General features: G+C 35.9%; 1 protein-coding gene across 1 annotated transcript; it reads right to left on the reverse strand.

Moving 5' to 3' along the window:
* Positions 1-19: 19 nt before the first annotated feature.
* Positions 20-27,942, reverse strand: LOC123552513 (integrator complex subunit 5-like). Its single transcript, XM_053525182.1, has 23 exons — positions 27,850-27,942; positions 22,918-23,128; positions 22,431-22,534; positions 21,948-22,102; positions 21,160-21,252; positions 19,854-20,046; positions 18,859-18,976; positions 17,422-17,497; positions 16,659-16,753; positions 16,329-16,393; positions 15,609-15,748; positions 14,609-14,717; positions 13,504-13,685; positions 12,723-12,919; positions 10,237-10,355; positions 9,394-9,594; positions 8,496-8,638; positions 7,540-7,665; positions 7,022-7,092; positions 6,434-6,582; positions 4,579-4,683; positions 3,994-4,036; positions 20-442 (listed from the first exon to the last, which is right to left on the reverse strand). The coding sequence occupies exons 1-23, from the start codon at positions 27,904-27,906 to the stop codon at positions 306-308; spliced, it is 2,889 nt and encodes a 962-aa protein (XP_053381157.1). The 5' UTR covers positions 27,907-27,942; the 3' UTR covers positions 20-305.

Below are 27,942 nucleotides of genomic sequence, written 5' to 3' on the forward strand. Positions count from 1 at the left end.
GTACCTCGTTGCTGATACAGCAGACCTAAAGTTGTCATGGTGTCACTATGAAATTACAATGTACATGTATACACATTTTTTCTTAATTTGTCTAAGCCTGGCAAACAACAAAAAATCTTCAATTAATATGAATCAAGTTCGAGTCCACTTCCTGTTAAAACCAGTAACAGCATCTTTTTGTAAAGAACAGTTGTGGTGAAACAGGGATTTATCTTGCAACACCTAATATTCCAATGGCTTATCCTGTGCACCATTGCTCCTCTGGTAAATATTTTAGTACATTATCCCAAAAGTTCAAATCTGAATCACACTTTTGAATCTGGCTCTGGTTTCACGTCTGACTCTGCGGCGTGTTGGAAAAATCTGGCATATATATGTCCTAGGGTATCTATATTGCAATGGACTATTGACTTCACCACCTCTATGTGTCTTGGCTCACACACTGAAAAGATAAGTCAACATGTATAACAAAACCTCCCAATAATAACAAGAGTGGCAGACTGTCACAAAATACGCCCATCATCGAACTTGGCCTAATTCAAGGGCCATAATCCAAGAGTGCCTGGGGCAATTTGGCTGGTTATAAAACTTGGCTGAGATAATATGCCCACAAAAATTGTCAGCAAGTTTGGTGAAGATTGGATGAAAACTGTTCGACTTAGAGAGCGGACAAGGCTAAATTTGCAAATTTAGAGTAATTCAAGGGCCATAATCCAAGAGTGCCTGAGGCAATTTGACTGGTTATCAAACTTGGCCAAGATATTATGCCCACAAACATTATCGGCATGTTTGCCGAAGATCGGATGAAAACTGTTCAACTTAGAGAGCAGACAAGGCTAAATTCGCAGTTTTTTCGAGTAATTCAAGGGCCATAATCCAAGATTGCCCCAGGGCAATTTTGCTGGTTATCAAACTTGGCTGAGATATTATGCCCACAAACAATGTCGCCAAGTTTGGTGTAGATCCAAAGAAAACTATTTGACTTAGAGGGCAGACAAGGCGAAATTTGCAGATTTCGAGTAATTCAAGGGCCATAACTCAAGGAGTGCCTGGGGTGATTTTGCTGGTTATAGTGAAGATCGGATAAAAACTGTTTGACTTAGAGAGCTGACATGCCTTTGGACGCGACTGCCCGCCCGCCACGGGTGTTCACACACGTAATACGCCCCGCTCTTTCAAAGACGGGCGTATAAAAACTGCATAAAGAAAATAAATATGCTTTGAGTTGATGAAGTACTAACAAAATGTCACAACTCATGGGACTATGACCTTTTTAGCTGTTTTTTTTTTATGTTACAGCATAGGAGCATATCATACCGGAAAATTTGTGAAACTATGAGAAAATTCTGTGGAAGAATGATTTAAGTGTTCAACACAAAATAAGAGCGCTGTATGCAAACCCAGGTTCATTATGGCATTTCAAAACTGTCTGAATTTGACCATATATTTGATGTTTGTTTGGGGTTTACTGCTGTTTTTCAACAGTATTTCAGTTAACAGCGGGCAGTTAACCTAACCAGTATTCCTGGATTCTGTACCAGTAAAAACTTGCTCTCTGCAAGTAACTGCCAACTTCCCCACATGTATGAGTCAGAGGTGGAGAACGATTGATTTCAGACAAAATGTATTTTATCAAATCCTCACAGAAAACATACGGCTCGCTCGAGGATTGAACTCATGACCCCTCGATTCGAAAATTGATGCTCTCCCTATTGAGCTAAGTAGGCAAGTCACCATATATTTGAAAATAGGTAATTATACAACTAGGAAGATTCATTAAAATCTACAACATTGAACTTTTTCTTTATCCTAAATGTCATCAAAAATGTGATTTTCCCACAGAAGCTCATTCTGAAAATTTTCAAATTGGTATACTTAACAATAAACAAGAGGACCATGATGGTCCTGAATCGCTCACCTCTTCCCACATGACCCAGTTTTGAGTATGACCCAGTTTTGAACTTGACCTAGATATTATCAAGATAAAAATTCTGACCAATTTTCATGAAGATCCACTGAAAAATATGGTCTCTAGAGAGGTCACAATGTTTTTCTATTATTTGACCTATTGACCTAGTTTTCGAAGGTACGTGACCCTGTTTTGAACTTTACCTAGATATCATCAAGGTGAACAGTCTCACTAATTTTCATGAAGATCTCATGAAAAATACGGCCTCTAGAGAGGTCCCAAGGTTTTTATATTTTTATACCTACTGGCCTAGTTTTTGACCGCACGTGACCCAGTTTCGAAACTGACCTAGATATCATCAAGTTGAACATTCAGATCAATTTTCATGAAGATGCATTGAAAAATATGGCCTCTAGAGAAGTCAAAAGATTTTAATAATTTTAGACCTACTGACCTAGTTTTTGACCACAGTTGACCCAGTTTCAAACTTGACCTAGATATCATCAAGACGAACATTCAGACCAACTTTCATACAGATCCTATGAAAAGTATGGCCTCTAGAGAGGTCACAAGGTTTTTTTATTATTTGACCTACTGACTTAGTTTTTTAAGGCGCGTGACCCAGTTTCAAATTTGACCTAGATATCATCAAGGTGAACATTCTGACCAATCTTTATGGAGATCCATTCACAAGTATGGCCTCTAGAGAGGTCACAAGGTTTCTCTATTTTTAGACCTACTGACCTAGTTTTTGACCGCACATGACCCTGTTTCGAACTTGACCTAGATATCATCAAGATGAACATTCAGACCAATTTTCATACAGATCCCATGAAAAATATGGCCTTTAGAGAGATCACAAGGTTTTTCTATTATTTGACCTACTGACCTAGTTTCTGAAGGCACGTGACCCACTTTCGAACTTGACCTAGATATCATCAAGATGAACATTCAGACCAATTTTCAAACAGATCCCATAAAAATATGGCCTCTAGAGAGGTCACAAGGTTTTTCTATTATTTGAACTACTGACCTAGTTTTTGATGGCATGTGACCCACTTTCAAACTTGACCTAGATATCATCAAGGTGAACATTCTGACCAATTTTCATGAAGATCTCATGAAATATATGGCCTCTAGAGAGGTCACAAGGTTTTTCTATTTTTAGACCTACTGACCTAGTTTTTGACCGCACGTGACCCAGTTTCGAACTTGACCTAGATATCATCAAGATGAACATTCAGACCAACTTTCATACAGATCCCATGAAAAATATGGCCTTTAGAGAGGTCACAAGGTTTTTCTATTATCTGACCTACTGACCTAGTTTTTGATGGCACGTGACCCAGTTTCAAACTTGACCTAGATATCATCAAGGTGAACGTTCTGACCAATTTTCATGAAGATCTTGTGAAATATATGGCCTCTAGAGAGGTCACAAGGTTTTTCTATTTTTAGACCTACTGACCTAGTTTTTGAAGGCACGTGACCCAGTTTCACACTTGACCTAGATATCATCAAGGTGAACATTCTGACCAATTTTCATGAAGATCTTGTGAAATATATGGCCTCTAGAGAGGTCACAAGGTTTTTCTATTTTTAGACCTACTGACCTAGTTTTTGACGGCACGTGACCCAGTTTCAAACTTGACCTAGATATCATCAAGATGAACATTCTGACCAACTTTCATAAAGATCCCATGACAAATGTGACCTCTAGAGTGGTCACAAGCAAAAGTTTACGGACGGACGCACGCACGCACGCACTGACGCACGGACGGACGACGGACACCGCGCGATCACAAAAGCTCACCTTGTCACTTTGTGACAGGTGAGCTAAAAATCAAGCACACAATCTGTTTTTAATGACAGAATTTCCTCTGGATTCTATGACAGTATATATGAAAATAGTTCAATAAAATTCTATATTTTAAAACTTTCTGTTTCAAATGTGCAGAATTCCTTTAAAAATTAAACAGACAAAATCCAACTTGCTGACTATTATATCAACACAAATATTCATAATTTAGAATAATTATGTGTTTTCAATGAAGTCAGTATATTATGTAGAACTTCAGTAATACCTCTTCTTGATACTTCATCTGGATCCTCCGTCGGTGGATTTTCCTGCAAAATAAGATTATAACCAAAATGAACCTTCATTAGGGTTGTTACGCTTCAAATTTTCAAGGGTATATCTTGACAAGTCTCCTGTGATATAAACTTCACAATCACTTTATATTGCTTAACATCTTTTTAAAAAAGTGTAATCATTTACCAACGATTACAACTGAATGCTATTGTAGTCAATTTGTAGTATGTACTTATGTTATACTAAAACAGCCATGATCGAACTTTGTTTTTCCTGTAATGACATGAAATTTCTATGGCATGAACACATACCAGTGATTCTCCCAATATTGCAGACCAGTTGGGTACCTAGGAAAGTCCATAAGCTGTCCACAAATTACATCATGGCTACATCACAAGCAAGAATGTGACACTTGACAGACTCAGACCCAAAACACAAAGGATCACATAAACTTAATGTTAATCTCAAAAATCTATTTGTAATAAATGGTTTATTTCCATAAAGAACAATTTACAAATTGGCAAAAATGATAAAACCTGCTAATCTTGTCTGCTTTATAAAAGCTACATATACCTACCTTCATATACCTCCATATTGCCAATAATATTAGATAGACCTCATAGGGAGTAAGAAAGGGAAATAACTCTGACACAATGCTAAGTGGGTGGGGTAATAATCCACTCTGAAAAAGAAAAAAACATGTTTGAACTAGAGATGCTTTTGAGAAAAGCGCATGTCTCCCACAACCGCCTAATCATCTTGCGCATGCGCTTTCGTGCACCCAAAACGTACCCTATACTACTAATTTCGCATGCGCTTTCGTGCAGGCAAAATGCATCCTATACTACTAATTAGTAGTATAGGGTATGTTTTGCCTGTATGAAAAGTGCATGCGAAATGAGGATTTTTCGGTAATTCAAGGGCCATAATTCCAAAGTGCCTGAGACGATTTGGCTAGTTATCGAACTTGGCCGAGGTCTTATGGTCAGACACATTTTGTTCAAGTTTGGTAAAGATTGGGTGAGAAATGTGTGACTTAGAGTGCGGACAAGCTTTGTGACAGACAGACAGACAGACAGACAGACAGACAGGAGGAAAACAATATGTCTCCCACACCACTGTGTGGTGGGAGACATAATTACCAATTACAAGTCTGACTGAAAAGAACAAACATGACAACGTGTACATAAATGAATAAGACTAGAACATTGTTTTTGGAAAAAAACAAAACATCTTTCTCTCAATGCATCTAACTTTACTCAAAGGGCTATAACTTGGAAAAAACAAGAGCACCGCCTTGCGGGTGCTGACGCTCATCTGATTTTTTTTGTGTAATAGAAATATTGTCCTACCCATGATTTTCTAAGTCTAAAAAGGGCCATCATTCTCGCAAAAAGCAGGATAGAGTTATGTTTCTTGATGTACAGTGTCCACTTATGATGGTGAGAAACTGTTGCAAGTTTTAAAGCAATAGCTTTGATAGTTTATGAGAAAAGTTGACTTAAACATAATACTCAACCAAGAAAATGATTTTCTAAGTCCAAAAGGGGCAATAATTATTGCAAAAAGCAGGATGGAGTTATGTTGCTTGCTGTACAGGGTCAGCTTATGATGGTGAACAAGTGTTGCAAGTTTCAAAGCAATAGCTTTGATAGTTTAAGAGAAAAAGTTGACCTAAACATAAAACTTAACCAAGAAATCTGATTTTTTCTAAGTCCAAAAGGGGCCATAAATCTTGCAAAAAGCAGGACGGAGTTATGTTTCTTGCTATACAGGGTCAACTTATGATGGTGAACAAGTGTTGCAAGTTTTAAAGCAATAGCTTTGATAGTTTAGGATAAAAGCTGACCTAAACATAAAACTTAACCAAGAAAACTGATTTTCTAAGTCCAAAAGGGGCAATAAATCTTGCAAAAAGCAAGATGGAGTTATGTTTCTTGATGCACAGGGTCTGCTTATGATGGTGAACAAGTATTCCAAGTTTCAAAGCAATAGCTTTGATAGTTTAGGAGAAAAGTTGACCTAAACATAAAACTTAAGCAAGAAATCTGATATTTTCTAAGTACAAAAGGGGCCATAAATCTTGCAAAAAGCAAGATGGAGTTATGTTTCTTGCTATACAGGGTCAGCTTATGATGGTGAACAAGTATTCCAAGTTTCAAAGCAATAGCTTTGATAGTTTAGGAGAAAAGCTGACCTAAACATAAAACTTAACCTGGCAACGCCGACGCAGACGCCGACGCCGACAACCGCTCAAGTGATGACAATAACTCATCATTTTTTTTCAAAAAATCAGATGAGCTAATAATCTGGACATAGAACTCATAAAATAGGCCAAATACAGATCAATCTTCACTCAAATCCTTTGCACAGTGTTTTGTTTGTATGTTATTGTTTGCTGGCACACAAAATTAAAATTTGAAATCACATACCTTCCCTAGACACCTGACAATATAGCAAGCAGTTTCAAGCTGTTTTGGAGTGTTTGTTGCAGATTTCTCCATTGACAATTCATAATGATGCATCATGGTAGCTGTTAATGATTTCAGTACTGCTGAACACCGTGATATCACCAGGGTATCTACAGAAACGAGATAGAAACATGCAGTAGCTGAGAATTAACATGCTCACTTTTAAATGGACACATAAGGGGAAGGGAATGGGATGACAAAATTTTAAATGTAAAACCAGGTTTATGTATGGCAGCTTGAAAGCTAAACTTGTACATGAAAAGCTTCTGCCTAGATTAAAACAGGCACAGACAGGCAGACAAAATCACCATATCAACAAGCAGGAAGTCTTTTGTTTTGTTTAAGGCAAGTACTAGCTTTAAGAGAATGATGCAACCAAAAAATAAATAAGAAGAAAAAATTCATACTGTCTAATGTTAGAACATATACTGTTTTACTCCTGCACAAAAAATAACACTTATTTCAAAACAATTATTTTATTTTATAATAAGGATATATTTTGAAAGTCACAGGCAATTTATTATTATACGAACTTTAAACAAAACTTACTCCCAGCCACCATCTGAAGGATCCTCCACAACACAGGGTTGTCATTGAAGAATTTACATACATGCAGATCTCTGTAATAGAAAATAATCCATTTTAAGGTAAGTTATAAAGTTTAAGAGCAAAAGACTCAGTTAAAACTCTAAATCAGGCTAATAGTGTGGGAGGAGTTAAACACACAAGATTTTGGGATGTATGTATGTACCTACGTACCGACAGCAGCAACGCTATATGCTCCCCGCTCCCCCCCCCCCCCCACGATGAATGTGTGTGGGCATAAAAACATTAGGCAAGCAGCAAGCATTAAAGCTACTTGCCCACAGATGTGGTGAAATTTTTCAACATGTTCATTTCAACTAAGAAACTGCAGCTTTATTTCATAAGATGCAAAACAAACTATATATAATTTCAAAAGTCTCCAACAGAATTCTTAAAAGAGCTTTTGAATTTCAATTCTATGTTAAGCTAAGTTATGCTAAGTTGACAATATCTTGCATTATGGGATGAAATCACTAAATTACCTTTCTACTGTCATTTTGAGAGATTCTTCCTCTGGCCAGAATCTGTTGTTATACAGAACGTCTGGTGTGGTCATCTCCACTAGCAGGGTTCCAATCATTCTACACAGATCCGGTGCAATCTTTAGACTGAAAATATTAGAGTGAGATGTTGCACAATAATATCAGCAAGTAAATTGTAAATCTATAAAATTCAAAGACAGTAAATCTTAAGCAACTCTAATGACCCAGTACATTGTTGGGTGTAGTAGTTTTGTTTTATTTAAAAGCTTAGTTTGAAGACCATTCTCACATTTCAAGCATCTGATTGGGTGAACACAATTTTAAAATTGACCAATGGGAATGCTGTAAATTTCAACTGTCAAAAAAACTAAATTTTGTAAGGCAGATGTGTTTTAGCATTTTCTCAGGATTTCTTACTCAGTCTGGCACTTTATCAAAATTAAGGTGGTGGACCTATAATGAAAATCAGAAATTTTTTCATTCGGTAACATTTTCTCCATATGAACCGCGCCATGAGAAAACCAACATAGTGGTTTTGCGACCAGCAGGGATCCAGACCAGCCTGCGCATCTGCGCAGACTGGTCAGGATCCATGCTGTTCGCTTTCAAAGCCTATTGTTATTAGATAAAACGTAAGCAAACAGCATGGATCCTGATATGTGTTTCAGCTCATATGTGTTTTCAGCATTCTCATCCATTAAACAAAAAGTCATGTGCTCTTAAGAGCTACAGCACCTCGTTACTGCCAAAACAATTAAAACTAAACCAGATATTCCCATCTGCATTTACAAGCAGGAACAGGTTATTATATTAATCAAACACAGACAGTTTAACTCTTACATCTTTTCTTTGAATAATTTAATATGTTCAGTATCTATTTCTGAAGCAATCAATAAACTTTTCTTCAACCAAAATATGCAATACTCAGCATTATGAAAAAATCCTATTAACCTAACCTGTATGAAGTCTGTTTTTTCCCTTGACCTTCTGAGTCACCTTGACCTTCTGTTTGACCTTGACCTTTGACATTTACTGTATGCTCCTTGCAGCAGTCCCAAAGCATTTCTTCTAGATATAAACAATTCCTGTCTACCAATTCCTAGGACAGAAAATGAAAATGTATACTGTGAAATCATTAATATTCGTGGGGGACTAATTTTCGTGGATTTCGTGGCTGAGTTAACCCATGAAAATTAATCCCAACGAACAAGTAAAATTCCCATTCATTTTATGTTCAAAAGTTGAAATCTACGAATTTATATCCCCACGAAATTGCCGTTTTGACCAAAACCACGAAATTTCATGCCCACGAAATTAAATGATTTCACAGTACAGTCCAGAATGTCTATTAAACCCAATACACCAGCATAAGACTAACAACACAAATATTGTAACTGCATTCCTTGTACGTGATGATAGGACTAAATTTTACAAATGTTTAGCAATCATTTTGCCACCTCTGATTCAGTACTGGAAATTGATGTCCATAAAAATTTAAGTTGGAATCCAAGAAATAAAGGTTAAGAATCCAAGAATATTTACATCCTAAGATCAAAGGTACTTGAAATTATGTCGAAATACATGCTTAAATGAGGAAAGTCTAATTTTATTACAGCACTGCTGACCAACAAATGTAGCAGGAAAACCCTAAACAAAAGAAGATTGATGACAGCTCGGTGTATTTTACATTATTTTGTCTGTAACAAAAGTTTAATACAGTTACCTCAGCTCATTATAGTTGTGTAATTTGCATTTTCAGTGACATGGTTATTCAAACAATTATTCTGATTTTCAAGTATAATTTTCATTAAATCTAGTTTTCTCATTTTTGTATGAAATTTCATGGTCTGTTACCTTTGACAGAACGTGTGACCTTGTCCTTGCCCTAAGACCTTGACCTATGACCCCAGCATGGAACACACTGGAATGTGACCTCAGTGTCGTCAAGGAAACACCATGCTTTTTGTTCTCTGCCCTGAGAGACGTGTGAGAATCCCGGCTCCCTGAAGTGGCTGTTCCAAGATCAGTCTTTCCTCCTAGCAGGTGCTTATTGTCCTGTAAAATTTCAAAGTTTCTTTATTTCCTTAAAAGCATAGAAAGTATGATGATATAAGGACACAGAAATGCTCTTTAAAGTAAAATAAAATGGGGTCTCTTAAGCTAAATGGTTAAGGTTGCTGGTTTCAACTCACTTGCCTACCACCTCTGCTGGTTTGTCACTTCTTGCATCATTATGTGATGAAACCATCCAGATGAATTTCTGAAAGTGACTCTACTCAGGAGTATGCCACCTCCTGAAATAATGCCTGGACTGATATGTATGGTTTTGCTTTTTCTCAATAAAGCTGGAAAGCCACCATTTAATATCCTGAACAGTACTGGTTTGACATAAAACCCAAACAAAGCTGACAAACTTACAACTACTTTTGCTAGCTAAAATGAATGACTTCAGACATAATGTCTTATCAAACTGTCACATTAGACAACATACGCCTTGCCCAAGGATTGCACTCATGACCCGGTAATTCAAAGATCTGTGCTCTCCCTACTGAGCTAAGCGGGCTGGGTTGGAAATAATATGTATCTTTTCAGATAAAACATATATATTGTTACAGTCATATTATTGTTAAGAATAAGATATGCTGACATGTGTTGTTTCAAAGGGTTTATAATACAATGTACATTATGTAAACTTACACATTCGACAGCTCCCTCTATCAAGTACCTGACCAATATAGACTGTACGTATGGTCTTTTGGACAGAAGTCTGGCACATCTTTTACATGCTTGTACCATTGGGTTCACAGCTCTTGTATCTGAACAAAAAGTTTAAGAAGTCAGAATATGGCAAAGACCTACTATGAAATAACACTTTAAAAGCACTATACCATGACAACACATATTAAATATTATCTGTGTAGCCTTATTTGATGATATAAAATTAGTCATTTCTTTTGTAGAAAAATTGAATTTTGACAGTAGTTAACAACAAGAGGGCCAAGATGGCCCTATATCGCTCACCCAAGTTTTCTTGCTCGCTGGAACAAATTTCTTTGCTATAGCTTCAAAAAGAAAAAAACTAGGTGAGAAGGTCATGGTAAAGATTCTTCAAGACAAGTACTGAAATCTGTTAAAAAATTATACAAATCTCTTTGCTGTAGCTTCAAAAAAAGAAAGTAGGTCAGGGCTAACTTAAAGAACATTAAAGATGAATATTGAAATTTTTATCGAAAATTACCGACGTGGTCTAAATTTCTATGCCGCTATGATTGGTGTGAAAAACTGTACATGTCATCCAAATTTCAAGGCTGTATCTTAAAAAACAAGAAAGTTGGTCAGTAGGTCAGGGCTAAGAACATTAAAGATGAATATTGAAATCTTTATCGAAAGTTACTGACGTGGTCTAAATTTCTATGCCCCTATGATTGGTGTGAAAATCTGTACATGTCATCCAAATTTCAAGGCTGTATCTTAAAAAACAAGAAAGTAGGTCAGTAGGTCAAGTGATCCCTAATTACTTTGGGTCATCAGGTAATTATAATTAAACAATCTAGGAAATATAATCGGATAATTTTTGAAGTATTTTTTCCTATATAACTAGTATACAAGTCTTTTCACTCTAGGGGCACAATTTGAACACTCTTATTAGAGAACCACTAAGCAATACTACATACCAAATATTACAGGCTTAAGCCTTGAACTTTCAGACAAGAAGATTTTTAAAAAAAAATTCCTATATAAGTCTATGTAAAACTTGGGGCCCCCTGGGCAGGGCCTCTTTTCACCCCAGGGGCATAATTTGAACAATTATGGTAGAGAACCATCAGGCAATGCAAAATACCAAATATCAAAAGCCTAGGCCTTGCAGTTTCAGCCAAGAAGATTTAAGTTTATGTAGAACTTGGTACCAACGGGGCGAGGCCTCTTTTCACCCCAGGGACATAATTTGAACAAACTTAGTAGAGGACCTCAAGGCAATGCTACATACCAAATATCAAAGGGTAGGTCTTGTGGTTTCAGACAAGAAGATTTTTATAGCTTTTTCCTAAAAAGTCTACTTGGGATCCCCGGGTGGGGCCTCTTTTCACCCCAGAGTTTTAATTTGAACAATTTTGGTAGAGGACCATAAGGCAATGTTTTTTCTATACAAATCTATATAAAATTGGGACCCCCGGGGTAGAACCTTTCACCCAAGGGACATAATTTGAACAAACATAGTACAGGACCACAAGGCAATGTTACATACCAAATATCAAAGGCCTAGGTCTTGTAGTTTCAGACAAGAAGATTTTTATAGTTCTTTGCTATACAAGTCTATGTAAAACTTGAGCCTCCCGGGGCGGGCCATATTTGACCCAAGGGTGACAATTTGAAAATCTTGGTAGAGGGCCACTAGATGATGTTGCATACCAAATATCAAAGCCTTAGGTCCAGTGGTTTTGGACATGAAGTTTTTCAAAGTTTTTCCCTATATAAATCTATGTAAACCATGTGACCCCACCAGGCAGGGCCATTTTTGACCCTATGGGGATAATTTGAACACATTTAGTAAAGGACCATTAGATGATGTCACATACCAAATATCAAAGCCCTAGCTATTGGACAAGAAGATTTTTTAAGTTTTTCCTTTTGGTTGCCATGACAACCAGAGTTCTGTATGGAATTCATTTCTTTGACTAAATTTCAATGAGGATCATGCAAGGAACATTCCTGTGAAGTTTCATCAAAATTGGACTGGTGGTTTAGGCTGGGAGGTGTTGACGGACGATGCCGGACAATCACCGACCATAAAAGCTCACCCTTTAGCACTTCGTGCTCAGGTGAGCTAAAAACAAAAAAAATTTACTTTGGTCTTGAAACTGGAAACAGCTGCTTTTAATAGCCATATAATTACAAATATTATAAAGTGACAATCAATTGGAAACTCATATATATCTCTCACAATTTCTTTAGTTTATCACAGGTAAGTGTTTCATTCATATATTTGATAAGCGCATATTGATTCTTTAAATTTCTGATTTAGAACATACTGTGAAAACATTATTTCAGTAAGATCTTTACCTGCACTTCAAACTTCGTGAAATACATATTATATATACAAGGATCATATTCAAAATGTCTTCTTTCACAGCCATGTCCTCTACCTACTGAGGTGATTGGCTGAGCTATCAAAACATCCTTACCTTGCAAATCCAAGACCTTGAAGAACAAAGCTACCAGAGAACCACAGACACTTAGAGCTGCCCCACTGGATAAGTTGTAGGGAACCGTTACATAGTTCAGTAACTTCAATATCACCATGGAAACCTCAAGGTCATCAAAGATCAGTAGCTTAGACAGTGATTCCCAATGCCTCTCTAAACACGACTTGAATGTTGCTCTGTGTAGAAAAAAATAGTGCAACCTTAATTTCTATTGGGTTTAACACACAGACCTATAGATATTTTAACAACTTTCCAGATTTTGGTGGTTCCCAGGTGCCCATTAAGACAGTATTTCAAGCATGGTTGGGCACCTTGGTAGAACTGCTGTAATTCCGTAAGCTAGTGACCTTAATACCTTAATACAATGTTACGTATATCTAAGTAAGCTAATTTACCATAAAGTAACTAAAATGTAGCACTTTTAACTTATCTCTAGTTTGTAATACTTTTTCACATTAAATTCTAAACTCTGAAGTCTGTCTAAAAGCTGGATTTTTATTTTTTGACTATAAAATAATACTTATCATAAAATCAAGTCAAAACTGGAGAATATGACAAGTGATGTATCTGTTCTAACATAGATATAACCAACCCTGGCAACAGGTACCAGAGATATAGTCATCAAAAACAGGAACACCGACTTATAAATCCAAAAACTTGTATTAAATAGTTTGTAATTTAAAAGTTATCTTTAGATGTACTAATTTGATACATGACCATAAACAGATTATACCTACACAATAAAACTGCAGATCTTTACCTTATAACAGTTTTATCTAAAGATGCTTCCCAACTTGTCAGGGCAAACAAATTATTCAGAAGGCGGAGTTTCTTTGTATTCTTCTGGTGATGTAGGTGGTCCATTACTAGTTGGACACACCCATTTAGAACACCGCCCATTCCCATCTCAATGTTTTGTTGTATGTAAATGAACTGTGCAAGCTAAAACAAAAATAGTGGATACATTAGAAGTGCATGGAAACATTACTGGGACAGGCTGGAAATCAAAGAGGTTAATAATGCTTTTTTAAAGGGATTTTTGAAACTTATGTAAATATTCTGTAAGTAGGCCATGTATACATTAAGATACACAAGTGGCTTTCTTCCAGTTTTGTCATTTTCTGTACCTCTAAACTTCAAATATACATAGCAAAATAAAACACAGTCATAACAAGAGTGCCAGACTGTCACAAAATACACCCGTCTCAATATTCAATTACGTATCATAAAGGTAATAATGTTGATGTTGTATGCCTTGTTAACCCCCCCAAAAAAGAGTAAGAAGGAATTAAGGTATTTGTGAGGTTCTATGTAGGCTGAAACTGACAATCTGTTCAAAACTGTCTGAATGGACAAGGCTAAATTAGCAGTTTTTCAAGCAATTCAAAAGCCATAATCCAAGAGTGCCTGGGGCGATTTGGCTGGTTATCGAACTTGGCCAAGATATTACACCCACAAACACTGTCAGCAAGTTTGGTGACGATAGAATGAAAACTGTTCGACTTACAGAGAGGACATGCTTTTGGACGCTGACTGCCATGGGTGTTCACATAATATGCCACGCTCTTTTAGACATGGGCGTACAAAAGATAAAAATATACCATTTTTACTTTCTTATTACACATTCTAAATAATGATACTTTTCCTCAATATCAGTTCCAATGATAAATTGGTATTAACAAATTTATTTCCAGCACTGTACGATTAGCATCCCTTACCCTGTTATTTGGCACTATAGAACTCAATAAAACATAAATATGAAATGATCAGATATCAAATTTTTGTATAGCTACCCTTTAAATAAAAATTCAATAATCAATCACCCTCTGGATCCATTGTTTTAAAGAACAATATGGAAAGTGTACCTGGTCGTTATTTTCAGCATGTGACAGTATAAATGCGAGTGTCTCAGCACCAAACTTCTCTCCTCTATACAAGATGATATAACATATCAACCTTTGTAACCATTTACATCTGAAATATAAAAATTATATCATCTGGCTATCATGAGAGCTAGTACGATTTCCCTCTACCTTTTAATAAGAGTCTCTGATCTGTTTTCTTTTCTATTCTTTGTTTCATTTCATTGCATCACTGTGTTGCTTTTCAAAAACGTAAAACACCAAACAGTCTCAACAGGTTTACAAACTAAGTAACAGTTATTCTTTCATCAAATCTCTCAGAAAGGAGATTAACTTTCCCTGTATTAGCGGAAGAGCTGTCAGAGGACAGCAACACTTGACTATTTAACAGCCTTTTCAACTGGATTAATATAAAAGTAAACAAGAGCTGTTCATTAGACAGCACGCTCGACTTTTCTCAATGCTTGACTCTGAATTAGAGTTTTGCCAGTAAAAACTTTATAAAACTTTAACCAAAAAATTCTAGTAGACTTTGATAGTAAATAACTATTTTAAGTTTCAAGTCAATAGCTTCTGTTACTTTTATATCTTGTTCTATATAGCTTAAAAGCTGGCCATACATTGCATGTATGTACGTTTTACATTTAGGACAAATTCTAATTTCAATAACCGCAAACATTTATGCTTGCGAAAATGTCTCATTTTAGAGCATAAAACCTGAATTCTGGGTATCTGATAACATGTTTTATTGTATATTTCATGTATATAAATGTATATGTGATGTACTACCTACTATGTACAAATCAGAATAAAACATGTTCTGTTCTGTTCCTTGAAAATAACCACATGTGAGAAATCTACATAGCTGCTTCATACATACTACCTACCAGTGGGTGAAAATAACAAGACAAGCAAGAAAAACAGGAAATGAATGCAGTATTCCAAGCATCAGCTGAACAAAATGAATTTCAAATGACCTTGACACCTTGAAACAGGAAGTTACCTTTGTCCTTGACTGTTGAGGAGATCTTTAGTAAGTTGAGGAAGTTTTGAACTAAGAGCACCAAGAAAAGGTAGTTCAATTGCTGACTCCATTCTCCCTCTTCTAAATGTCACTGTCTGTGTCTCGTTCAGTATCTGATCCTGGTAAAGTTTAACAAATACCGTAAAAACATTTAATTTGTGGGCATGAAATTTCGAGGTGTTAGCAAAATCAAATATCTCAAACTTGGGATGTGGTATTCTCCATTGTAAATTCAGTTTTGTTATCTGTTTGAATTGAGAAGCTCATACATGTCTACATGGATGTCTATTTTCACCATGGAAATATAAAACTGAATGGAAATTCTTAACAGACCATTCACATGCAGTGTATCTTGCTGTTAACTGCGGCACAGAACACTTTGTAAACTCTTGCAGTTAATGATTTTATCAAAGACTCTCCCTTGCGAAGGTAGATTTGACCACTGTATTTTACATTTTCTACAATTTTTTTTTCAGTTCGTTTTCTTTAGGCATGAATCACAAGTGTACATTATATTTAGGTGCATATTAAACATGGGTATTTATGGTAACAAGTGCATCAAAACTTCAACAAAATTCTAGATGCAGTCACATGGTTAGTAGGTAGCCCTGGCATAGTCAACTATAAAGGACAACCCCATCAGCCCCTGGGTTTGGAAATGGGCTTTTAAAAATACATAAAATATCATGTAAATCTTACAATGACTGCAGCACACATTTTCTGTATGTCAGGCAATGGTAGTTGTGTGTCTTCTGGTGTATTTTCTACAAAACAATATAATTTGAGAAACAGAACATGGATGACATGGGTGTAAATCTTTAATACACAAACATGCATGCCAGTAATTTAAAATAAGGTCCAGTAACATTCAATGAAATAAAGCATTCTGTTAATTTAGAAACAACTGACTAGTTCACACTTTCTCAAAATATGTAAAAGTTTCTGTGTCTAGTGAAATAGTATGCCTTGCTGAGTAAAACCATTTCTTAAAATTTTAACAAAGAAACTGTATTTAAAGACTGTAGCAACCTTTAGTAGCTGTAGCATTATACATGAGGAACTCTAAAGCTTTGTCAGCACCCACATCTGTCTGCATGACTAGATGTACAACCAGTGTCATCATACTGAAATACAAATACCAAACTATAAATTGTATTTTATATCCTGCACTTTCTCATTCATATTTAATGGAAATAAGCTATTTTTAGGCAGTAGTGCGAATTCAACAAGTGAGAAAACTGCTTTCTTTCTTTGCCTTAAACTCTGTGTACCTAATAAGGAACTGCTGCTCATATTTGGGGGAAATGTGTGTGTATGTGTGTGTGTGTGGGTCAACAGTTATAGTATCTTGAGCTTACTGCTCCCCTGAATAACCTATTTTTTAATACAGACTTGACAATACTCCACTGACACTTTCAAAGGTAAAACATCCACTTTTTTGTTTCTGAGAACAATGTTGTAATTGACCAATAGCATGGTTGTTTGCTCAGACAGGTCCTCAAACTCATTTTACAACCTTCAAGCCCTTACACAAGTCCTATGAGAAAGTATGGTTATCACAAGTGAAAAAGTTCATCAGTATAAATGTTGATGTATAATGGGTTTATCAAACACAACTTAAAAGCAATTCCATGTACATGCAAAAAAGTAAAATATGTGTACTTTCAACCTTGTACGTAAAGGCCAAAAAGTAAACGTTACTTCTACAGGTATCAATATGCTGCATCTTCAGATCTGGGTTGTCTTCTGGCACATATCTTAATGTAAAGAAGGATGTCCAAATTTTACGTACCTTTCAAATTCTTGTGGATAATTCGATACCCAGGGCTGCATCTGAACATGGAGTTTGTTCAAAACTACAGCACTCACTGCAAATACAAACAAATCTTTAATTTATCCTGTAACACAATTTGTATTTTCTTGATGCCAAATTTAACACTAACATTTTTTCGTCATTTGAAATACTAAAGAGAATGAAGTTCACCACTGCCAACCACTACCAAGCTGGACGATGAAATGTTTTTTTTCCCAGAACAAATTCACAATATTTGATAACAATAAGAAAGTATTTTACCATCAAAATACAAGAAGATATATATAAACACAATAATACTAGAGCTATCGCTAAAGGTGATGAATGTACCCCCCACTTGCACTGACACAGTACACTGAATTTGACACACACAAGACTGCATAATTATGTGGACTGTATGTATACAGTATAGTAACAAAAAACTAAGTCCCATAACTATGCAGAATATTTATCTAAAAGAATGTAACATGCACCATGCACAACTAGGGTTGGTACTGATCACTTGTGTGAAGATTCATTAAATTGTGTGCAAGGTTTTGGTAGATTAGGCACGCACAAGATTGCATATGCAGGCTGTATGTACATAGTATGTTAACAAGAAACAAAGTCCCATAACTCTGCAAATTTTGTCGCTGAAAGAACCTAACATGCCCCATGCACAACTATTGTTGTTACTGATCAGTTGTGTGAAGTTTCATTAAATTGTGTCAAGGGGATAAGGAGAGATGGTGCGCACAAGATTGTGTCTATGTATATAGTATAGTAACAAAAAACAAAGTCCCATAACTCTGCAATTTTTTTTTCTGAAAGAACCCAACATGCCCCATGCACAACTACTGTTGTTACTGATCAGTTGTGTGAAGTTTCATTAAACTGTGTCATGGGGATGAGGAGAGATGGTGCGCACAAGATTGTGTCTATGTATATAGTATAGAAACAAAAAAACAAAGTCCCATAACTCTGCAAATTTTTTTTCTAAAAGAACCTAACATGCCCCATGCACAACTACTGTTGTTACTGATCAGTTGTGTGAAGTTTCATTAAATTGTGTGAAGGGGATGAGGAGAGATGGTGCGCACAAGATTGTGTCTATGTATACAGTATAGTAACAAAAAAACAAAGTCCCATAACTCTGCAAATTTTTTTTCTTAAAGAACCTAACATGCCCCATGCACAACTACTGTTGGTACTGATCACTTGTGTGAAGTTTCATTAAATTCTGTCAAGGCGATAAGGAGAGATGGTGCGCACAAGATTGCGTCTACGGACAGACGACCAGACGGACAGACGGACAGACAGACAACCTGAAACCAGTATACCCCCCCTTACAACTTTGTTGTCGGGGGGTACAAATATAGTACAGTTATTTAGGAAAATGTTTACTGTACCTTGCACGTAGTACAACTAAATACTCACACTTATTCACAAGATCTGTGGCCAATATGTGCAACAGTAATGGAGACATTGAAGCCAGTTGTAGCAGAAATGGTACAGTAGTGGCTTTTGAGGAACCGCTTGCATCATCTAAGCTATCCTGTTTAAAATTAAATGACAACAGAAAGTAGAAATTCATCATTTTGATAAAGAAGATGCTTTTGAAAATAAGGGGTTTAATAAAAGGACAGGCATTGTAGTTGTGATAATAGGTTTGCCACACAATGACATATTAATAAATGTATAAAACAATTGAGCCGTGCCATGGGAAAACCAACATAGTGGGTTTGCGACCAGCATGGATCCAGACCAGCCTGCGCATCCGCGCAGTCTGGTCAGGATCCATGCTGTTCGCTAATGGTTTCTCTAATTGCAGTAGGCTTTAAAAGCGAACAGCATGGATCCTGACCAGACTGCGCGGATGCGCAGGCTGGTCTGGATCCATGCTGGTCGCAAACCCACTATGTTGGTTTTCCCATGGCACGGCTCAATTACAGAAGAATTATTTAAGGTAGCATTTCATTCAATGACATCTACTCTTTTCACAGCACAAGTAAGTTTTGGTACCTTACTGCAACTGAAAGTCTGTGTCTAATTTTGCAACAAGAAGTGTGAAAATGCAGTCTGTATACAGGAACAATTAATCATGATGATGATATCTTCCAGTCTTGGGTTGATATCATCAAAATAATTTGTTTTTATTCCCAATTTGATTTTGTAGAAATTCATGTCGGAATGATACTTTGGTAAAACACACATGGTATAGAACAATGGTCAAATGTGTACAATAATTCATATTCAGTTCAATGTCAATCGTATAGCACGCGTAAGTTGTTGTGCATGAACTACTCACTGTGCGTTCCATATGTGTGTAACATTTGTGTAGCTTGCTTTTATGTGAAAACTACAGCATCCTAACTATTGCAAATGTTTTAAGGCAAACTAAAAATCTTCGAAAAAAATAACAACACTATTACCTGAAACAAGGTTAATAAAGCATCTCTAATATCATGTCCGTGTTTTGAAGCCAGGTGACCTAGGATTCCAACCACAGACCCCATCTTTGGTATCTTAGTATCCACATTGCCATCTCCATGGTTACCATGGTGACAGTAATCCTTCAGTCCACACATCAACACTCGTGTAATGATGGTTCTAGGAAAGGCTGACCTGTTTCAGATAAATATATGGCCTTCAATTCTTCAATCCAAATAAACTAAACACTGGCACAATGTAAAGTGTGTGTGTGTTCGGGTTTAACGTCTTTTTCAACAAGTTTTCAGTCATATAAACGATGGTGTCTACTTGTAGCAGTGAGCACAATGCCCAACTTTATATTGCTGCCCCACTGAAATATCATGCCGTAGCGTAGACTCGTGGCATGATTCCCCACCCAGTCACATTATACTGACACCGGGCTGACCAGTCCTAGCACTATCCCCTTAATGCTGAGCGCCTAGCAAGGAAGCTGCTAGTACCATTTTTTGCGTCTCTGGTATGGCGCGGCCGGGGATCGAACCCACGACCTCCCGCACTCGAAGCGGATGCTGTACCACTAGGCTACCGAGGTGGTTGGCACAATGTAAAACACTGGTTGCATCAATCAGTCTTTTTAGGTGGTTTTTTTTACAGCCGGCATTAATATCAAATCAAGAGATTATCAAAAGGCAAATTTCAAACTTAATGGTGGCAGAACATCTCATAAGAATAATTCTAGATATAATTTTGATGCGAAATTCAACTTTTGACAACCTAAACCACTTCCTCATCATGGAAGTTTTAACTTTAGGCCTAGAAAATAAATGTTTTGTTTTGAGTAATGTCTTAAAAACTGTAGGAAGATCTAACTGCTTCTTTTTGTGTTTTTGTTAAAGGCGTCTGGAGTGTCAGTTTTACACAGGTCAGAAACTAGAATTGTTAGTGTTACAGTTAATAAATGGAAAGCATAAGTAATTGTCTTCACAAATCAAGTGTCCATTTGCATCTACAAAACTGGGGAAAAAACCCACCTGTATTGTCATCAGGGTCGAGGTTTTAGCAGGACACGGTCCAGTTCCCTTAAACAAACAACTTTTTATAGGCTTCTAGACCTAATGTGCTCCTTCAAGCATTATTTCCTCATTGACCAGAACCTTAGTAGGACCATCAACCTTCTGTAAACCAGGTGGATGACTTACTTGCAAGAAGAATTTTACACCCGAAGCTATGTTTCGAACCCACATCCGATGTGCAGGCCCTATAAATGAATGTCTTATACATTTGTATGATAAAGAATATGCATACCCTATATGAGCAACAACCCAGTCAAAATGTGGACTGTACTTCACTGATGCCTCAAGCAATGCATCTACACAATTTTCTGGGGCTCCGCTTACCCTGTTAAATAATAATACATAATTTTTTCATTTAAAACAGGTTAAGTATGTTTCATATAAAAATATTTTTCAGAACTCAATGTCTCATGAATAGAAGCTAGCAAATACCAAAATAAATTTTCTGCAAGTACATGCACAAATCAACTTCGTAATCTAAACTTGCATGTGCATTTACAAAACATTCCTGTCAATTTATGGTGATAAATTCTGATCAGAATAAGAAGGAAAATAAAACTGTGATACAAGCTGATATCTTCATTTACAAAAGAACTTGATCGAGGGATGTTCTAAAAGTTATGACACTAGTCCCATGACATTGTTATATCTGATCAGAATTGTGTGTAACATACATCAGTAGAAATGTATGTTTTTATCCTTTAAAATGATACCATATACAGGTACACAGCTCTATGTTGTAAAATGTTATACAGGTGAAAGTGTGGTATCTAAGTTGATGTTAACTTACATACCTAAGTCAAAGTTATCTTACATACCCGAGTCTAAGTTTACTTATACACTTGAATCTACGTTAACTTACATGCCTGAGTAAAAGTTAACTAACATACCCGACTTTAAGTTAACTTACTTACCCTCGAGTCAAAATTAAGTTACCGAGCCGAAGTTCACTTACATACGAGTTGAAATCAGCTTAAATACCCAAGTCAAAGTTTACTTACGGAGTAGAAGTTAACTTACATTTGAGCAAAGCACTCTGTAGCGACTTCAATAAGTAATTTTGTTGGTACACAAGTCAACCACAGCTGCAGTAACTCATTCAGACTGCCTGTGTGAGGAACACCTCGTCTTTCAGCATATTTACTACTGATGTGACCAAGCAACTCTAATGACCACTGAAAATGCATTATTTTCATATTCATAATTCGGAACTTTGAAGTGATTTCAGTTAATAGTATTTCTGTCAGGACAACTAACTTGCATCAACTCATTTAGAATGCAGTGTTTTCAACTATAGAACATGAAGTGAAAATAGGTATAGAACAGAATTTTAAATATTTTGCATTAAAACTAATATGACAAAACCAGCCATATTCTGAAAGTAAAAGAAAAGTATAGAATAAATTCGCATATTTTACATTAAAACTTGTATGGCATAACTAGGTACATGCTGGCTCCATAGTGTTATTCCCTGAAACATGGAAGCCATGAAATAATACTTACAGACGAAATGATTGGGGCCCATGCAACAGAGTTGGTCTGAATGAATGCATGTAGAACACCACAAGCATCATGTAGAAAACTGTCCATAACTTGGCTGCTTGTATCTGTTATTGATAAAATATAAATGTTTAAAAATAAACTTACTGGACAGATATACAGATAAAGGTGCTGGAATGAATCTAAATTTCACTTAATTCAAAATATGGATACAACATGCGACAAGATTAAAATGCCACATTTTTAGATTTATTGGGGAACTTTAATGTATTTTTTGGACAAAAAATGTCAACTTCTGTAAATCTCAATTTGTAAAATATTTTCTTTGCTTACATTTATATAAGGTTTTTCTTTTCACCTCCTACAGCTCTCATGTAATCATTTATTTTGTCTTTTTCAGCTGCAGAATATATATTTGATACATTTTCATATGAAAACCAAACACATGAAAAACAGGATGACTTTTGTATGCAATGTTTATAGTGTATACCTGTAACTTTGTGTCCAATGTCCATCTCTAGAAGATAATTATTCACTGCCTCATCAAACATATTTGCCGTGTACTCCAGAACAGCATGTCTGGCTGTGGGCAGGGTTCTCAACAAGATCAGGGCTGACTGTGCTAGAGATTCGCGCTGTCTCTGGTTTTGTATTTTGTAGTTGGCACCATGGAGAAAATTACGTACTTCTTGCAGAATTTCCTGAAATAACAAAATAATAAAACATGTTTACACAATATACTGCCAATAATTGCAATAATCGAGCCAATAACTGTACCAAATGAACAAAATTGTATACTAGTTGGATGTTCTTAATAATGATTATAAACTCTATATTTGGAAAAATAAAATTTTGGGGCAATCATACTCTCAAACTGAGCTCTCAGGGTTCTCCCCAGGCCAATTAAGCCTAGCGCATCCGCTACCCTTTAATGACAGAACCATACAATCCGCTACTCTTTAATCCTCCCGCTATCCCTTTAACACAGACCGCTACCCTTAAAAGTTTACCAATAATGTAATACACATAACCGATAAAGCCTTCTAAAATTAGCCTGAAGCTACAGCAGACAGGTGGTTTTCAGGGAAAAATCAATACTGTGTCACTCAGCACCCACACAAGTGAGAAAATGAGGTAATAATTGTACATTGACTGGATTATGGACACAGTTGTCGGTGTCTTGTTTGAAACTTCTTTGAAACAATTTTTGTGAATTGATTAAGGAGTTTTTGTGAATATATGATGGAAACAATGGAAATGCCAGTGTTTAACTTTGTCAAACTGTCAATTTCAGGAAAGGATTATCAAAGAAGATGTCTTTGAACTTTCAGGTGAGTAAATGATTAAAGTAATTAAATTGTTATAGTCAAAGTAGCAATTTTGTTTTTGAGTAAATAATTAAGTAATTGGATTTAAAAGCAGATAATAAGATTAGCATTCATTAATATTTGGAATTTACACATATACTGGACCGACTGTTAAATTTTACCTGATCTGTGAGTGATTAATTTCTAAGTAACAAAATTCTTGGAATACGTTTGTTGTGATATCTGAGATGCCAAGTGTAAAAAAAACACTAAAAAACAGCCTTTGGGGGTTAACTCATATCATATCCACAGCTTGTAACCATTGCTACAGTTGGGCTTCTGGTTCCTGCATCCACTGCAGGTACTACATAACACTTTAATTTTTTAAAAAAAAATACAGTATCAAAAACAAAAAGAATGGTATCATTCAGTCAAAGATAAGATTAATTCTTGTATCAGCTCTACAACAAAATGTTTCTTGTTTTGCTGTTGATGTTTGTTTCATTCTATTACTAGTAATGGCATTGTCCTTTTCTACTTTCAGACTGTGAAAGAGGGTTTTCTTCACTGAACAGAATAAAAACAACACATAGGTCAAGACTGATCAACACAACACTGAACTGTCTCTTAATAATTGCCATTCAAGGACCTAAGTTGGAAGACTTTCAGTTTGAACATTCAGTAGAGTTGTGGCATAAGGAGAAGCCAAGAAGATGTGTGATACAAACTTTAGTGCTTTACAAATAACTGTGAACTGTGACAGTGAGATGAAAGTGACGTGATGAAAGTTATTTATTATATAATGTATGTGATTACTATACACAGTAGTAATATGATCAGCATTAGGACAAATTTATGTGTAATAAAAATTATATGAACTGCAGAAGTACATGTATAAGTTAACAAAAACAAAGTTTGATTATAACACATTTGTAGACTGTATTACTGCTTATAATTAAAAGTGATAAAGATGCAAATGTTACACTTAAAAGTATATGTGGTTAAACTTGCTAAAAAGTCAACCCTCATAAGCCCCTCACAAACACACCCGTTTGGCTACCGCACGTTCCAGCTATCCCTTAATTTTTTTCTGGGGAGAACCCTGGCTCTTGAACAGTTACAAAATCTATCTAAGCCGCTTTCCTGTTTTGCCACTTAAAAATAGTCTGAATGTGAAATATATAACAGACAATGCTCAGCATGTAGAATTAGCAAACAAATCATGTGTGACATAAGCATAGACATGACATCAGGATTCACTGAAATTGACCTCTTTTCTTGCAATTATAGCACGCTCAAGCTTAAAGGTAATGCAAGAATGCAAGTATACTTTCACACATACAGTGGTGGATTTTAAAACTTCTGTCGAAAGCTCACAAGGCGCACCTAGCGGCGACAAAATACTTTACTCTGCAGCGAATAAAGGTTATCAGACCTCTAGACAACACATATATGGCTGCCTAGAGGTCCAGTAATCAATTAGAATACTGAGAACGGTATTTATAGAGACAAGACTATAATTTATCTTTCAAAACAGATGATTTCGAAAGTTTTTTTCTCTTCGTTTTAAATACATTGTAAGTGACAGGAAACAGAAGTATTTAAAATTCTTTAATCCTAAGAAAACACAAAATAATTTATTGATAGTAATTAGCACTTTATACGCCGTAATCAAAAGCGTTTATCAATTTTGTGTTTTGATCTGGATTGAAGTATTAAAATAATACCCGTAATTTTCTTTTAATGTATTTTAACCATGAATTTTGATTGTGCTCATAAATTATTGAATTTGTTTTTTGAGTAAATAACAATGACTACTGGAAATCGCTGTTATAATTTCATATTCAATATGCCAACCCATGTGAGTAAAAGAAAACACGTAAAAATTATCGAGGATGTGTGCGCGCTTGATGTTAGATGTAAATCACTCAATCTATAGTCCAAGAGAGCACGTTTGAATGTATCGTTTTTTGTACAAGTTACAAATGAGTCTTGTAATGATCGAATTCCAGTTGTGGATGGTTTAAAGGTGGATAATCAGATTTTGGCCATGTAACGGATTTGTTCAAAACTTTAGCATCTGATCATTTACACTCATTTATGTTCACTTAACACTTAATACAAATTAGATTTTCACTGGAGGTATTTTTAAAATTTCATTTTCCTATCCTGGTTGCCCAACCAAGATAGAGTTATTTTATCATAAGTATAAATTTGATAAACATACTTTGCCTAAGGAAATGTATAAATATTAGACATATTGTAATATATTTGTAAAATATTTGCATTAAAAATTATGTATTTAGATGGAATTCATTAGAGACGCAAGTTTGAAAAATTATTATTACCTCCCTTTGCCTATCTTGGTTGCGCAACCAAGATAGATTGGAAATAAATGAATTCAGAAGCTACACACAGCTTTTAAACTTGCATTTTGGTTCAGATTGTTCAATAGTTGATATGTCTAACAAATGCAAATGTAAAACTAGACATTGTATCGAAATAAAAAGAAATACCCAGCCTTTTATATACTTTCATATTAAAGGGGAGTAATTACAAAATTTTATAAAAATAATAAAATATACATTTCAAATAGGAATCTAACTCCATGTAATTGGTCTTTTTGTTCCTTAAATAATTCTCTGCCAGAATATACAAAAAGTAAAAAATGTCATTAAATGTTGTTTAAATGTGATTGACCACCTTTAAGGCATGAATGAGTTTTTGTATATGTCTGTGTTACTTGTAACTTGTTTGACTGACTTAAAGTTGGATCTTCGTAACGTTATTGCTGTGGGTTGTATTCCAAGAGACCACCAGCAGGGACGGCCACCAGGTTGTAAACAATCTAATGTAGGAATGCCAGGCACTGGTCTCGTCGGAAGAGAAAACTGCATCCAAACTTTCAACAATGTTCCGAAATATTGTAGTCGACAGAGACAGTGTCCAAACTGAAACAGCGAATGAACTCCACTAAAACAACTTTAGATCGATATATGCGGACAAAGGTAGGTCACGAGCTAATTCGTAACAATATTTGATCACTATTTATCCCTCTATCTCTTACATGAAAGCTCCGGGGAAGATGCAATTCTGTATTGTTTTTTGATCGCCCAGGTTTTCATTCACATGCATCCATATTGTTGAAATCAAATTGAGACTGACACACCTCCAGCATCCAGTTGTATTATTGGCTGATCCGTATATATGACAGCTTCGTTTTTATTTCAACAATATGGATGCGTATGAATGAAAATTAATTCAGCGATAAAAAAACAAAGCAGAATTGCATCTTCATCGGAGCTTTCGTGTAAGAGGTAAAGGGATAAATAGTTATCAAACATTGTTTTGCATAAGCTTGTGACCTACCTGTGTCCATATCTATGCTGTAAAGTTGTTTTAGTGGAGTTCCATCATTGCTCGAGTTTGGACACGGTCTCCTACGACTATAATATTTCGGAACATTGTTGAAAGTTTGGATGCAGTTTTCTCGCTTTTGCTAGCATGCATGTGAGAAAGTTTGGTACCATCGTGCGCGGAATTTAATAGACAACAAATGGCATATATAGTTTTAGAAAATATTTATTAAGAAAATAAACAGAAAGCGAAAAACCAAAGGGACATAAAACTTTGCTCTAGGTGAAATGATTCCCCTTGTGTTTTTCTTATAGGGTAGGGCCTGGACCTAGGCATGAGCCGAACCCCTGTGATCTAGACAAGCTTACTGTCGCTGAGTGGCTGCTTTTTTAATTTCTGACTTTTGCAGCCACCGCGTTACAGTATGACCGTCACAATATAAAACAAACTGTATACGTCGGATTAGTTCGACTACCCTGTGATCCAAAGTAGGTGGTATCTAAAGTTTAATTATCTTAGGAAAGGGCCCCATGATTTAAAACATTACAATGTGGTCTTATGGAAAATGAATTAATTCCCTATGACCACACAAAAGATAACAGACAGCAAGTAGATGTAGAAAAATATGTCGCGGAAACATATGACAAATAGACTTGTTACATGAAGTGTTAGAACAAGAGTTAAGAGAACAACAAAAAGTCATTTAACATATCAGAACTGAAAGATACAGGTATAAAGGTAAAGTTGACTGTCCATACTTGTGGCGAATAGCCGGTTGAAATATTTGGGGACTCCGCCGCTGCGGCCATTTTCATGTGTTATAGTATAATATTTCAATTCGTGAGATTTAC

Source organism: Mercenaria mercenaria, chromosome 15 (assembly GCF_021730395.1).
Source record: "Mercenaria mercenaria strain notata chromosome 15, MADL_Memer_1, whole genome shotgun sequence".
Lineage (NCBI taxonomy): Eukaryota > Metazoa > Mollusca > Bivalvia > Venerida > Veneridae > Mercenaria > Mercenaria mercenaria.

What these genes read in the sequence shown, in the direction of transcription:
- LOC123552513 (XM_053525182.1), bottom strand. Translation starts at nt 27,906, where the DNA reads ATGAAAATGGCCGCAGCGGCGGAGTCCCCAAATATTTCAACCGGCTAT. An exon ending in TGGGTTGTTGCTCATATAGG is followed by an intron (nt 20,047 to 21,159) that starts GTATGCATATTC and finishes TATCTGAAACAG; the next exon opens with GTCAGCCTTTCCTAGAACCA. An exon ending in TTGTCAGGTGTCTAGGGAAG is followed by an intron (nt 4,684 to 6,433) that starts GTATGTGATTTC and finishes TTTCTTTTTCAG; the next exon opens with AGTGGATTATTACCCCACCC.